The sequence below is a fragment of the Phoca vitulina genome, unplaced genomic scaffold (assembly GCF_004348235.1).
Source record: "Phoca vitulina isolate PV1807 unplaced genomic scaffold, GSC_HSeal_1.0 scaffold10, whole genome shotgun sequence".
In the NCBI taxonomy this organism is placed as follows: Eukaryota; Metazoa; Chordata; class Mammalia; order Carnivora; family Phocidae; genus Phoca; species Phoca vitulina.
In genome coordinates this window covers 37,792,588-37,808,115 of record NW_022589713.1, presented here as the reverse complement: position 1 = coordinate 37,808,115, position 15,528 = coordinate 37,792,588, and the positions used below count along the sequence as shown (strand labels likewise).

The 15,528-nt window shown below is 35.0% G+C and overlaps 1 protein-coding gene across 1 annotated transcript in view; it reads left to right on the top strand.

Annotated features, from left to right (window-relative positions):
• The window catches only part of AZI2 (5-azacytidine induced 2), a 15,896-nt gene extending 2,467 nt beyond the window's left edge, over positions 1 to 13,429 (top strand). Inside the window, exons 2-4 of the mRNA XM_032409177.1 lie at positions 3,292 to 3,350; positions 9,083 to 9,201; positions 11,442 to 13,429. Of these exons, the coding sequence (XP_032265068.1) occupies positions 3,292 to 3,350; positions 9,083 to 9,201; positions 11,442 to 11,854 (591 nt within the window). The 3' untranslated portion in view covers positions 11,855 to 13,429. The remainder of the gene's footprint in view (positions 1 to 3,291; positions 3,351 to 9,082; positions 9,202 to 11,441) is intronic.
• Positions 13,430 to 15,528: the final 2,099 nt, after the last annotated feature.

Below are 15,528 nucleotides of genomic sequence, written 5' to 3'. Positions count from 1 at the left end.
TTTTTCATAAAAGGCCTTTATAATGTTGTGGCATGTATCTTCTGTACTTACTTTGTTGAGGGTTTTTATCATGAACAGATACTGAGTTTTGTCAAATGCTTTTTCTGCATCTATTGGAATGATCATATGGTTTTTATCCTTTCTCCTGTTCATGTGATGTATCACGTTGATTGATTTGGGAATATGGAACCATCCTTGCTTCCCAGGAATAAATTCTGCTTGATCATGGTGAATGATATTTTTTTTAATGTATTGTTGGATTTGGTTTGCTGGTATTTTGTTGAGGATTTTTGCAGCTATGTTCATCAGCAATATTGGCCTGTAGTTCCCTTTTTTTTTTTTTTTTTAAAGATTTTACTTATTTATTTGACAGAGAGAGACACAGCGAGAGCAGGAACACAAGCAGGGAGAGTGGGAGAGGGAGAAGCAGGCCTCCTGCTGAGCAGGGAGCCAGATGCGGGGCTCAATCCCAGGACCCTGGGATCATGACCTGAGCCGAAGGCAGACACTTAATGACTGAGCCACCCAGGCACCCCTGTAGTTCCCTTTTTTTGTAGTATCTTTATCTGGTTTTGGTATCAGGGTAATGCTGGCCTTGTATAATGAATTTGGAAGCTTTCCTTTCTCTTCGAATTTTTGGAATAGTTTGAGAGGAATAGGTATTAATTCTTCTTTAAATGTTTGGTATAATTTGCCTGTGAAGCCATCTGGTCCTGGACTTCTGTTTGTTGGTAATTTTTTGATTAATTATGCAGTTTCATTGCTGGTAGTTGGTCTGTTCAAATTTTCTATTTCTTCCTGATTCTGTTTTGGGAGATTATATATTTGTAAGAATTTCTCCATTTCTTCAGTTTGTTGGCATATTATTTTTCATAATATTCTCTTATAATCCTGGGTATTTCTTGTATATGTTTTCTCTTACTGCTTTTAAAATTTATCTTTGTCACTACTTTTTGCCGTTTTAGTTACTATGTGTCTTGCTGTGGACCTCTTGGGATGGGGGGGCTTTCTGTGCCTACTGTATCTGGATTTCTGTTTCTTCCCCCAGATTTGGGAAGTTTTCAGCTCTTCTTCAGCTTTTCTGCCTCCTTTCTTTCTCTTCTTCTTGTGGGGTAATTAGGCCCCTCTGGGTTTTCAAAGCCAAATGTTACAGGGATTCGTTTTCCCTGTATGTGTTCCCCATACCTGGGGTGTGCGTAGTGTGAGGGTCTGTTTTTCTTCCTTCTCTGTGCCAGTGGTGTCCCTTCTTCTGCAGACAGTCCTTTGGGTGGGTGTGTTTAGCTCCTGCCTGCTATTCCTGCCTCTTCAGTATGGTCTCCTCTTTGCTTTTTGCTGTGGAGCGTCTGTTCTGCCAGTTCTCTGGGTTATTGACACTGATGTGGATGTTATCTGGTTGTATCTGTGGAATGAGGTGAGCATAGGATCCTTCTCCTCTGCCATCTTCTTTAAAAAAAAAAAAGACCTCTAAAGATTTTATGTAATTGAGAGAGAGCACGAGACAGGGGGAAGGGCAGAGGGAGAAGCAGACTACCTGCTGAACAGAGAGCCCAACGTGGTGCTCAGTCCTAGGCCCTGATCATGACCTGAGCTAAAGGCAGATGCTTAACTGACTGAGCCACCCAGGTGCCCCTAGAGGCTTTTTTTTTTTTTTAAAGATGTGATTGCAAGAAAGATCTGTACCTGGAAGCTCTGAATTATAATTGTAAGTAAATAGATTTTCCTTGAAAGGAAAATGATAGCTTTTTACGTAATGGATATTTCCTTATAGAGTAGGTAGCAGTACCATGGAACTGTAAAAAATTTGGCTTATAATTATGGTGTTGCTTATTAACTGTGTAACATTAGGAATATCATTTACTTCTTCTGAACTTGTTTTCTTTAAAGTAGACTTTTAAATATCTGTTTTTTCCATAAAGGTTAGATGACATGTAACACATTTAGCACAATGCCTAGTATATAGTGTATTCAGTAAGTCAGTGTGTGTCAAAAAAACTTAAGGTAATCCAGAAAAGCAGTACTGTTAAGAGGGTGTGTGTTTTACAGTTCAGTTCTTATTAGTTACTCTTTCCCACTAGATGGTGCTAGGGGATTTGCTTTTAGTTTAATTCATCTATCATAAATCATAGAGACATTTGAAGGTAGAAGAAACTTTAGAAATTTTTCATTTACTGCTGAAATGGCATTTGAAAGACTAAGATACAAGAGTTTAATAAAAGAGGAATTGTTTTAAAAAAATTTAAGGGGTGCCTGGGTGGCTCAGTTGTTAAGCGTCTGCCTTTGGCTCGGGTCATGATCCCAGGGTCCTGGGATCGAGCCCTGCATCAGGATCCCTGCTCAGTGGGAAGCCTACTTCTCCCTCTCCCACTCCCCCTGCTTATGTTCCTGCTCTCGCTGTCTCTGTCAAATAAATAAAATCTTTAAATAAATAAATAATAAAATTTAAGACTTCGTTCTCAACCTTCATAGGAACTTCTTTGACAGGGTGAGGGAGGGATTTAAAATTTAAAAATGCTCACAACTAAGATAAAGAAATGAACCAGGAAAAGGAAGAGTGGAATGCTTTTAAAATAAACTTATCAGAGGTTCCAAGTTGAAATCTTGATGTTGTGAGATGTATACTTTTAAATTTTGTTCAAAGGTATTGCTGATCAGAGTTCCCTTGGATGTGGGAATCAGAGAGCAAGTCAGGGAGAAAAAATTATGTTCACTTTATTAATCTCATATCTACTATAGCCATATTTACAAATATTTTTGAGGTGGTATTTTCTGTGAAACATTTTATAACATCTTTTAAAGTGTGAAATAGCATCCCTACATGGATATAATAATGAGGTGGGTTTTTTTCTGGGGGGGGTTTTACTCAGTAGATTACTGTTTGGTATTGATGAGATCAATGAGATAATGAGAGTCAGTTCCACTTACGGCCCTTTTAAACTTTCCCCCAGTATTCCAGTCATTTATATTCAGAAAAGTTGATCCTTTGGAAAAAAAAGACACTAGGGCCAACGAAATTTAGAAAACACTGGATCTTTAAAATGGAGTTGGTGTAGAGGTCTCAGGTACCTAATAATAGCCCATTTAGTGATTCACAGTGTGCTGTTATATGTACCAAAGGTTCTGAGAAGTCCTAAAGTGTAGGAACCTATTTAAGTTGAACAGTGTTTCCCAATATTTTGTAACCATGGGCCCCTGTATATGTGAAATTTCCACATCATAAGGCACTAGTTGGGAAACAGATCTATACTTAACAATTACAACTTTAAATTTTTTTTCTTTTTAAACAAATAATAGGATCCATCTCAGGAAGACAATCTGAAGAGCAGTGATCTCCAAAGACTGAGCATTTCAAGGTATGAACATTCTTCAACATTCAGAAATAGCATATTCTTCTGTAGGCCACTTTGTATAGCTTACCTAGATTTCTGTTATGATTTAACCTTAAAAGCGAATGGATACTATTTGGGTACTGCATGTAATCTCTGACCACAGTGGATTTATAAAAAACATTTAACTGCTCTTCAACAGTTGGCTTGAACTTTAGTAGAATGGTATATATTGTGAGGCCTCAATATTTTAGACAGGGCTTTAGGGAGCTAGCTGTGTAGAAAGTATTCTGTAATTCTGATTTTGCATGAAGAATTATACATTTCCATATACAGTAATACCACCTTGTCCTAAGGGCAAACTTGGACCACCTTAGTCTTTGGTATAACATGAATTTTAAGAGAACTGTCCTCCTAGGGTAAAAACAAAAGTAGCTATAAGACTTCATGTATATTACTTTAACCCTTTTTCTCTTAAATAGATGTCATTTTTATTTAAGTAACATGTACTGTTTCAAATTATCTTATTTTACATCCCTTCTGTATATGGATTCTTTCATCCAATGAAAAATAGTGAGTTGACTTCATTGTTGGATCATTTGGCTTCTAAAGTTTACTAGTCTAAAGTAAATAATGTGAAATGGCTCCTTCCTATTCCTATCAAAAAACCTAATTGAGAGAAATGAGCAACTAGGGCAAACAATTTGAAGATTGCAGCCAATCTTCTAGATCCAGGGGGTAGTCAAACTTCCTATAAGGGACCAGCATATTTAGGCCTTGTGGGTCATAACACATCTCTCTTGCAACTATTAAACTCTGTCATTTGAACAGTTCTTCTGTTATGCCTTCAAGTTGCATCTAACTTTACCAGCAAGGAAGTTTTTCCTTTTTAAACAGTGTGTCTAGGTCAGTGTCCATGTAAGTTATTTCTGAAAGTTGTGTTTAAGATATATTTATTTATCTTAGAGAGAAAGACATGTGTCATGCTCAGGGGAGGGGCAGAGGGAGAGGGGAAGCAGACTTCCCACTGAGCATGGATCCCGACACAGGGCCTCTGTCTCACCACCATGAGATCATGACCTGAGCCGAAACCGAGTTGGATGCATAACCAACCTAGCCACCCAGGCACCCCATATTTCTGCAAGTTTTCTTTATCAAAATTATCTTTTCTCTTGTCAACCCAGGTTTTTCCCCCTCATTTTGTTGTATTTATCAGTTTATAAGCCTCTTCAAACCATTTTTGGATAGAAGCAGGGAACAGAGAAATATGTTAGAATCAGAGTACGTCAAATGAAAGGGCTATGTATATTGTGTATTAGGGATACGTGATACAGAATGAGACTTCTGCTTCCATTCATGGGAAGTTTTACATAATTCTACTGAGAATAACTCAAAAAGCTGCCTCTCCCCCCAGATGTCTTTAAAGACATCATATAACTAACAAGATAGTGAGGGATCTCTACACCAGGATTTAAGAGGATAAAGGTACAAGGAGATGAGTCTAGTTTTTGAGGCTGCCCAAGTCTATGTAATTTTGGCTTCAAAGTGCAGTTTTGAATTCTCTAAAGCTTAGTATTAACTCAGAGTATTAGCTGAGAGAAACAGTTTTTAGAAAGATTTGCCTTAAGTTCTCCACTCTGAGAGTTACTTGTCTGCTAAAAGAACTGTATAATTAAAGCATGTCCTAATGGCTCGCTAGTGCTCAAAGTATATTTATGGTTTTATACAGGTTGGTTCGCATTTATTTTACGTAAACAATATGAATTGCAAAACTAATTAGGTTTCCCTTTTCTGGTTAGTAACTAGAAAACTAATAACCAAATTTGTAGTTTATTCCTTGGTAAACTTTTTATCACGCATTTTTATGTTAGCCTCATTCCTAGCTGCACTTTATCTTGTTTTTCCTTCACCTTACCATTTATACCTATTCCCAGTTTATAGTCCTGTATTTTTAAGTTACGTCATCACTTTTAAGTGGAACAATTCAGATGTAAGTTTACTACATTAGCAAAAAGGTACATAGGAGTGTTTCCACAAAACCTTTAAGTACAAGTTTATATATTTTTAAGGATTTTTTTTTTTTAAGATTTTATTTGAGAGAGAGTGAGCAAGAGAGAGAGAGAGAGAGCATGAGCGGATAGGGGCACAGGGAGGGGGAGAAGCAGAGTCTCCTGCTGAGCAGGGAGCCTGATGCGGGGCTCGATCCCAGGATGACCTGAGCCAAAGGCAGACGCTTAACCGACTGAACCACCCAGGCGTCTTGGATTATTTTTCATTTATTTGTAAAACACCCTTTTTGGGAAAACTTTTTTTTTTGTATTTCCTCCATTATATTGCCAGGCAAATGAGGTACCTCATATAGAGTGAACCTTTAGTTACTGGAGGCCTTTTATATGGTACTTACTGTGTACAACATCATTTAACAACAGCCCAATCAGAAATTTGGCCTGTTTCCTGCCAGTGTTCGATTTGGTGTTAGCTTTAGGTTGTTGTTCTTAAACGTATCTAGGTACGGAGTAAACTTACACTGTGAGCTTCTTAAAATGTAAATCTTTAGGAAATATGGATTAGGTTAGTGTTTTTCAGACTGTGCTGTGGAAACCTTAGTGGTCATGAAACTTTGTGTGTTGAGATAAGTATTTTATACAAATATTGAATAAAACAGAATAGAACATACCAGATTGTATTAAACATAATAAGGGGGTAAGTATGGTTTCTCATAACTTGTTTTCTTTGGGTTGCAGTGTAAAATGATTCCTTGCTGGGCCTCACAATCAAAAATGTCTAAAAGACTCTTGGTTGTGGGGAATCACAGTTGTCAAAATAGACATTTCTAAATCTTTAGCTCTTGGGTAAGATATCTCATACTTTGATTTTTGTTCCTCTGGGGAATGTAATAGTAAATTTTCAGAAGCTAAAGAAAAACACAAATGGGTGAAGTAAAAAATTAGATTTTTCTTAGACAAGGAATACTCATTTCACTATTGAAGAGTCTTGAATGTATAGTGTCAATTAAGAAAACTGGGCTTTTACACAATTTGACTTTGTAAGCAGGACATGAAATCTGCTTATTCACATCTCAAGAAGGAGGTACGTTACATTTAAAATTTAGAGGGTTGAAATTTGAGGTTAAGAAGGTTTTGTTGGCAGCCAGCATATTGGAGGTGCTTGGTAAATGTGTGATGAAGATGATGGTAATAATGATATGAAAAATGTTACCCCAAAAAGGCAGCAGGCAGTCCTTAGACTGGGGATAATTAAAAGATGGCTTTGATCAGCAACATATTAAGAGTATGGAGTAAGAAAAAATAAATAAATAAATATAAAATAAAATAAATAAATAAATAAAAATAAAAAATAAAAAAAAAATAATAATAAAATAAAATAAAAAAGAGTATGGAGTAAGTTCTCCTGAACCTGTTTCCTCACGCGGAAAATGTGGTTACCCAGCTTGCCAAGTTGGTGCGAGAACATGGTTGAGCATTTATTATGTTAGGCATTTCACCCATCATTTTTTTGTTTCGTCTATTTTATTTTGTAGGGTTCTCATTTGGGATGCTTTTTAGTGTTACATCTCAGTGCTCGTTTTATAATTTCATATATATATATATATACACACACACACACATATATATATGAATGTAATATGTAATATACACACACACACCTACATATATATGCACCTGTGTCATTTAAAGCAAAACTTAACTAAATTCATACTCCTGGTTGGTTGGGGGAGGGGGCACAGCCAGCCTGTACAATTTCAAAAATATCTAGGTAAGTGAAGGTTAACTGGAACTCTGCTGAAGATTTGTGGATGACAATTTGCCTTTTCCAATCTCACTTAAGTAATGTTTAAGTACTTTGTTCAAATAGAATTATTTTTTTTAACATACTTTGAAGACTGTAGCACTTTAAAGTGACTGTTATTACTTTGTTATCCACAAGGGGGAGAGCTTATACTTAGTAATTTTTTTTTTTTTTTAAGCTGTAGTTTTTAATCAGGTGACATTAAGGGCAAAAGAAAAAGACTTAGATGTATGTTAAACTTGGTGACCTAGTTTTTAGTTTAACCTAGTATATAAGCAGTGTTCACTAAATTGAATTGGAAAATGTGTGTTAGACACTGCTTTAACACTTCTAATTGTTTTTATTTTACATGCTTAGCTATTTTGAATGATTAAATGTGTTTGATATTCTAGGATCCAAACATAGTCTTGGGTATTTGCTTTTCTTTTCTCAAAGTCAGGTACTGATTTACCATCTCATGCCAATAATTAAGCACTATTTTTAAACTGTATTATTCATATCATGACTGCATGAATTAGCACATATACAGCACTTACCCTTACTGCTATATAATGTAACTCTTTGGAAAGCATACCAAATACCCACAATTGCAACAAGGAACCAACAACTCTTCACACTTAAGACAGGTTCCTATGTGAAACATTCATTGTAGCATACATCTCAGATGTTTACTGGTGAAGTGGAAGTGGTTAACTAATTTTTGTGAAGTAATTATTTCACACTTATCAAAAACCTGCAAAAAGCCCTGTGATTTTTAATAGACTACTGTTTGACAAATGACATTTACAATAGACTAAAACATGTGGATTTTTCCCGAAAGCAGTATATTCTGCTTCTAGTGAAAGAATTGTAGTCTGAGTGGAAAAGAAATATCTTGACCAAAAAAAACGTATATAAGCTTACATTCAGAATGATGGTTTTTGAGTAGGTCTGTTGCATTGTAATTCAAATAGGATATTAGATTTAGATATCAAGAGTATTATTACCCCTTGGTTTGTTCAAAGGTTTTTGTGTATAGCTAGATAAAAACTGACATCTTTTCTAACTTGATTTACTTATTAAATTTACGCCAATATCTTTAAGAGGCAGTAACGGTCATTTGAATGCTATGAGATCAGTTGTTTTTATACTGAACATTTTACATATTCTTGTATAGCAAAGTAAGAATATAGAAGATTTCAGTTTATTTAGTTGGCAATTAAAAACCAAAAAAAAACCATGAATATCCATGTTTAATGGGAGAATGAAACTTTTGCAAATTAGGTTTAAAATAACTTATAACTTGTCAAATTATGAAAATGACTGGCATTTATGAAGTTTAAAATTTGTTTCATATAATCCTCTCTCGCTTCTTTTCCCTTACCAGGAAATCATCTGGCTCTTCTTGTCTTGTGCTGTCATGTCACATTGGTTTAGAACCAACAATATGAGACAGCCCAGTCAAACATAAAAGAATGAAATGCATGAAACCTAAATTTTAATGTGGATTTGGGTATATATTCAGTTGATACATTTCAATTCACAACGTCAAAACCAAATAATCAAGAGATAAATACAAATTAAAACTCTATACATGAATAAATGTCACTTTATTTTTGATCAGATTTGTAAATGAAGGCCATACCCCTTACTTTTATAGTCACAGCACAGCACATGATAGGCTATAATTAATAAGAAACTTCACTGTAATAATTTTTGTAATACCCTTCTGTTTAATATAGTTCAATTAATGGCTAGAAATTAGGTCAGTATTATTGTGAATAAGATCCTTTTACTTGTTTTAATGCCCTAATTGTATTTGTTATTTAATGAGGAAGTTTTAATTTATATCATCTCAAAACTAATTGGAGCAGAAATGCAGATATGCTCATTTCTATTTTAAAGTCACTCCTTTCTGTCTATAAAGAAAATTATAACCATTAACTTTTTTTAAAAAAACTGTATTTCAGTGATAATATGCAAAATGCATACTGGGAACTGAAGAGAGAAATGTCTAATTTACATTTGGTGACTCAAGTACAAGCTGAACTACTAAGAAAACTGAAAACCCCAACTACAATCAAGAAAGGCAAGTTAATGTTTGCTGGAAACCACTGATTCCAGCCAAACAGCTTGAAGAGCAACTGGCTATCGTTTCTTATCGAAATTTCATCAGATGATTTTGATAAGCCAAAGTATATATAGTATGTTCACAGCCTACCTATTCTCTGCTTTGGCTTCATTCTCATACTGGTCAACTTCACACATAAAGGTGTTGCTGATGTGTTTTTTCTTCAGTACTGTATTCTTTTCCCCTTGTGGCTTTTTTTCTCAGCCAAGTGTTGCTTATGTGTATAAGGCTGAGGTGTTAAGTTAGCTCTAGTTGACCTTTTACCACAACTCCTTCTTATATTAAAAAAAAAAGAGACCAAGACACCAAAAGCTATTGCTACAGAACATATCAAAGACCTAGCTCTTTAAATTGTTTTGAAAAAAATTACTTTGATGAATTCATTGGGTTCTTTTCATTTGGTAAACTTTTCTTTCTGTAAAGGATAGATTGTTTAGAATGGAGACTAGGTATTATCCCCTCATCCCTTTCAATGAAGTGAAAATTTTCATTGATTTGCTTTTCATATGTAACTGCTTGGCTCACTAAACTTTTTGAGTTTTGGGCTAACGGAGTAGTGGCTACTTCACCAAAGCTATTTTTATACCTCAGAAAAATCAGTGCATTTGCACTTCTTATTACATAATAGGGATATTTTTGAAAAGTTGTAAATTTGAATGCCCTAAGTTTATTTTAAAGGAATGAGATGTGACTTTTTATAAAAAATAATCACCACCACCTAATTTAAAATTATATGCACCTTGTATTACGCCTAAAGAGGGCACAAGAGTATTTTATAAATCTCCTCAGGAGTATTTACTAGGAGGGAAAAAGGAAAACTGAAGTCAAAACTCCTTTCAGTTTCGTGAGAGTTATTTATGAATCAGGCAAACTAATATGGTGCCCTGGCAGGCTCCAACTTAATTTATGGTTCATTTTGCCCTTGAGTTTTTCAAGGGCAGGGTTACATATGAGGCAATGTATGTTCTTTTAAAAGGAACGCAGAATGATTATGTAGGGAGTTTTCAGTGAGGCTCTTTGTTTGTATAATAAATATAATTTCCAAAGAATAATATAAGAGAAATGCTCTTTCCGTATTTGAAAATGACTCATTCTTGTGTCCCTTCTGAGCTGAAGGATGAGTCTTTTGGTGTATCAGACCATAAATTTTCTAGCACACTACAACAGTGGCAGGCTCACTCCTTACTGTAGAACTCAGTGCTTTGAGGAATAGAGAAGACTAAATCACCTTTTTTCCTAACCTACAGATCACTCTTGTCCAGAAGTTGAGCACCATTACTTCTATGTCTCCTCTACTCCTATCCCTCTTCCCAAGAAAAAAAGGGAATGAGCTTATTTTATAATGTGGTTCAGTTTCTTACAAAATTATAGATTGAAGTCTTTGTTCTAATTCCTAGCATTCTGTCCGAGTTGGTTGAATTGGAAGGGGAAGAGAAGTCGAAGTTCATAAGCTCATACTACCATTATGCTGGCTATCACTAAATAACAGCTTTAAAGCAGTTTGTTTTCTAAGCCATAATGTGTGTACTAAACACATTCTTTTCCTTGACCTATTACCGTAACCATAGCAGAAATGTGTGTTTATTTAAGAAACAGGATTATTTTATAAATTTTATTCAAACTTTTATCCATAAAAGCCTTTGGATATATATTAAAACTTCATTTAGGCCTCATCAATTCACAATATAATTATTTCTGAAAAAATTTACTTTTAAAGCACTTATGGAAAAAAGATTTGAATAAGCAAAGGATATTATATTTAACATTACTTTAGAACAGCTTAGTTTCCACTGACAGGTAAACAGTCTACAAACCTTTTCTAGCCCAAGAAGGGGATCCTTCCTGTATTTTAACTTTATTGGTTTCCAACTTCTTAAACTATGGAATTCATCTTCATTAATAATTCTGTGAAATAGGCAGGGCGAGATTACTATGTCAATTTTGCAGACAAGAGAAGTGACACCTGGAAGTAATTAAGTGATTTTAAAGTAAAGTCACAATGTCAGTAATAGTGATCCAGGATTAGAACTCAGATCATTTTTCATCTGTCGTCAAGTCACAGTGCCCCAGTGATCACACTAACTTAGAAATGTTAATTTTATTTCCAGTTCTAGATGTAACTAAATTAATGAAATGTTACATATTTTATGATCACAAATGCCTTGACAACTGACATTTAGCCTGTGTTTTCTTTTTAGCCTGTGCCCCAGTAGGATGCATGGAAGACCTTGGGAGAGACAGCACAAAACTGCACTTGGCGAATTTTACTGCAACATACAAAAGACATTCCCCCCTCTCACCAAATGGCAAAACTGTTTGCCATACCACATCTTCCCCTTTACCAGGAGATATAAAGGTTTTATCAGAGAAAGCAATTCTCCAATCATGGACAGATAATGAGCGATCCATTCTTCATGATGGTACTAACTTTCAGGAACACAACTCTTATGGCAGAAATTCTCTGGAAGATAATTCTTGGGTATTCCCAAGCCCTCCTAAATCAAGTGAGACAGCATTTGGGGAAACTAAAAATAAAACTTTGCCTTTACCCAACCTGCCACCACTGCATTACTTGGATCAACATAATCAAAACTGTCTTTATAAGAATTAATTCTGAAGAGATTCATGATCTGGTCATGAGGTTACTGTATCTCCCTCAGTGACACTCTCAAAAATTATTTAACAAACTGAAAGCAGATTTTGATTGATTAAACTTTTGCAGAGTTCTTCGGTATATACATTTGCACATACTGTTCCACATTATGTAGTTGATTTTCCAGTATGAAAGAGCACCCTCCAGCTCCATGTTCCAGCTAAGAATCAGACATATGCTACTTATTAATAAACTTAAGGTGTTTCAAAGAGACAGTTCTACCTTTGATAGTAATTGTAAATAACAGCCTCTCACATAAAGAATGGAATTAAAATTTCTTAGACATGGTTTTATAAAGCATGTGAAATGCCTAAATATCCATTCATAAAAATAAGAGGCCATTAATATCTGAGAAAAATTGTAAGTTGCTTTAAGTTGCAAACAAGAGCAAATGGCAAAATGAATAGGTTATGTTTCTGTTGACTTTATATTGCATAAAGATGAAGAGTGTTATAGTTGAATAGTAGTTATCTCTTACAGGTTATTCCATCTCCATATGCTTATTGTGTTTCAAAGTTTAAGACTTAAAAATTTTTTTTTAATCACAGTGTTAATACTTGAAATAACCTGATCATTGAAGCCAACTTTGTCCTGTACATCCCTCAACTCCTAACTGAAAAAAGTAATGAAACAGTTGAAAAACTATGTGGTGTGTAAACTATTATAATTCTATAGTATTCAATGAGAAGTAGAAAGAGTACCACAAAGGTTTCAGTCTAAATCTGTGCCTTCAGTGGTCCATAATGAAAATCTAAGTATGTAACTGGATAAAGTAATTTTCTTCAAAGAGTCTATACCTGCTTGTTAATGTAGAGCAACTTATAAATGGTTAGTTTTTTTGAAATGTAACATTTTACTCATTGAGCTAGTGATTTTTCATTAACCAAATTAGGAATTATAATTCTGTAAGCCAAATTCTGTGCTGTATTGATATAGTACAATCATGAAATGTCCCGACTTTTTGATTCTAAGTGGCCTATCATTTATAAACAAGGATATAACAAGGATGGCTTCACATGGAAATCTATCTAAATTCTTGCAGGGTGGTGGTATTAACATATTAGTAATATAATGTATTAGTTGGCTTACACATCTTTTGCCTGAGATAAAGTGTTTCATGTAGGAGGCCTTTATCCTTTTTGATAGACAGTTTCAAATACCTTGAACTCAAAAGAATATCTCAGATCTCTTCTATATTAACTGAACAGCATACATACATAAACAGTGTTCACTGTTCACCAGATATTTTTGTCTTTCTATTATCTTACTCACTTATTCAAGCTTGTCTGTGATTAATGGAATTGGTGTCAGATGCTGGAATTTATTCTGACCAATGAACACAGCTGACTCTAGGGAGTACAATCTCCTGCCAAGTAAGAGAACAAAACCCAATATGCATAAAACAAATACAAGACTCCAGGCTTTAGCTAAAGGAAGCAACTACCTGTGTAATAACAAAGCAGCAGAAACTATTTCTCATGTGGCTGCATAGGCTATATATTCTATCTAATCTCTAATGTAGCTTACTGGTTTGCCTTTTTTTAAACCAAGGTTGGAAACTTTCCTTTGTAAAGAAGTAGTATGAGATAATGGCTTGATTAATGTTTTGAACAATGCCAAGAAATTGTTTAATTAAAATAAATTATTTTTGTTTGAAATTGAAGAGAATGTGAAATACTGTCCTTGCCTATATATTCCAAGGTCAGGTACTAATTGTTAGTTGTTCATTTGATACATGTTAACAGGCATTTGTCTTGTTAAACCAGTTCTTTTAAGTGGAAAAAACGTTCTTCCATCTGACCAAGAGGGTGGCTATCAAACAGGTATGCTAGAAATCAGTGGTTGTATGTTCTTTACAGTGTAAAGTGCTAAATAAATGATGTGTAGGACTCTAGTAAAGATTAACCAAAACTCTTTTACCCAGCCACAAATTTAAAAATGTGTGCTTTATGATCATCTCCGTTGTACGTGAGATTCAAAGAGAAATGAGAATGGCCCATCTGTAGTTGATATCTTTTTGAGATGGAAAAAATTTTTTTAAAGATTTAATTGAGGGGGGTGGGGGGGAGAAAGAAAAGCTCAAGCAGACTTCCCACTGAGCGCCAAGCCCAACAATGGGGGGCTGGATCCCAGGACCCTGAGATCATGAGCTGAAAAATTTTATGTTGACTTCTTTCACACTGCTTGAAATTTGCTCCAAAGGGCCTTCCCTGGAAATTTCTTTAATCTTTAGATTTTTATAACCCAGTTCACATTTACATAACAGAACAAAGAGAACACAGGTAAGGACAAAAAGCCACTTACTCCTTCCTCTTGATTTCCCATTAGCGAAAATAAAATTTGCATCTTCTCTAAAAGGAAACGGAGATTCTGCCAAAATGGAACCTAATTCCTAAGCAGAGCAGGGACATATCTATGTGAGACAATTAGAAAACCAAGTAAGTAGGGGAAAATTCAGACTTAAAGACCTGAGACCAAATCATACAAAAACTATAATCTGATGCGGAGAGGCTACTTCAACAAGGTGAATCTTTAGGGGAAGAAAATCTGTGCACTGTTTCTTAATAGAAATAGTATCAGCCAGAGGTATGAATGAGCAAGCAAGACAACAACTGAGGCAGCTGTACTAGTCAGAGAAGTAGACAAGTGTGGTGGCTAGGCATGGATATCCTGAAAGCTGTGATAAGTGATTAGCTTCTGACATTATAGAATAACGAACATATTTATATAACCTACTGTCCAGCACCTGTGGGGAAAGTGACATCTACATAAATGAATTTTCCACATAAAATTGAAGGTGGCTCCTCTGATTCTCATCCAAATTATAAATTAGCCACAGATTATATATTTTACCAGCTTTTTAAAGCAACTGCCTTCTCTGCATTTGCACCATTAAAAATAAAAAGGTCCTGTGCTCTAGGAAATGTACCAATACCAAAAGGCCAACAGAAGAATATAGGCTTGTTTACTCCTATGGTATGTGGTCTCTAGGTTTCTATATTTGCTTTGCTTTTATCTGCTCTAGTAATCTTCCTTTTGATCTGTGGCCTGGGAAAATGTGGTTTCTTTGGGTTTCAAGTAAGAGTAAAATAGTTCTTTGAGCGGTTCACTTGAGTAAAGTATGGAACTTGAACATCACATTGGTTCCTTAGGATCCTATCTGCGTTAAACTAAGTCCTTAAAAAAAAAAAAAAAAAAAAAACACTCAGATCTATTTTATGGGATTGGGGTCAAAGTTAAATCTTGTCCTAGTATGTAGTAATTTCTGTTTGTGATTTTAATGAGAACTATATATATATATAAAATATATAAAAATACGTGTATATATATATATATATATGTATTTTTTTTTTTTTTTTTTTTTACTTGGAAACTGGTTGCCATGGCTCTAGTGAAGAATTAACAGCTCACGGAGGAAAAGGAAAGCAAGTTTTGATACAAAAAAAGCTCAACCTGGAACCAAATTATTGTACTCGGACAATTTTTTACATTAGCTCCTGAAATCATTAAAATATTTTTGGGGCGCCTGGGTGGTTCAGTCGTTAAGCATCTGCCTTCGGCTCAGGTCATGATCCCAGGGTCCTCGGATCAAGCCCCGCATTGGGCTCCCTGCTCTGCAGGAAGCCTGCTTC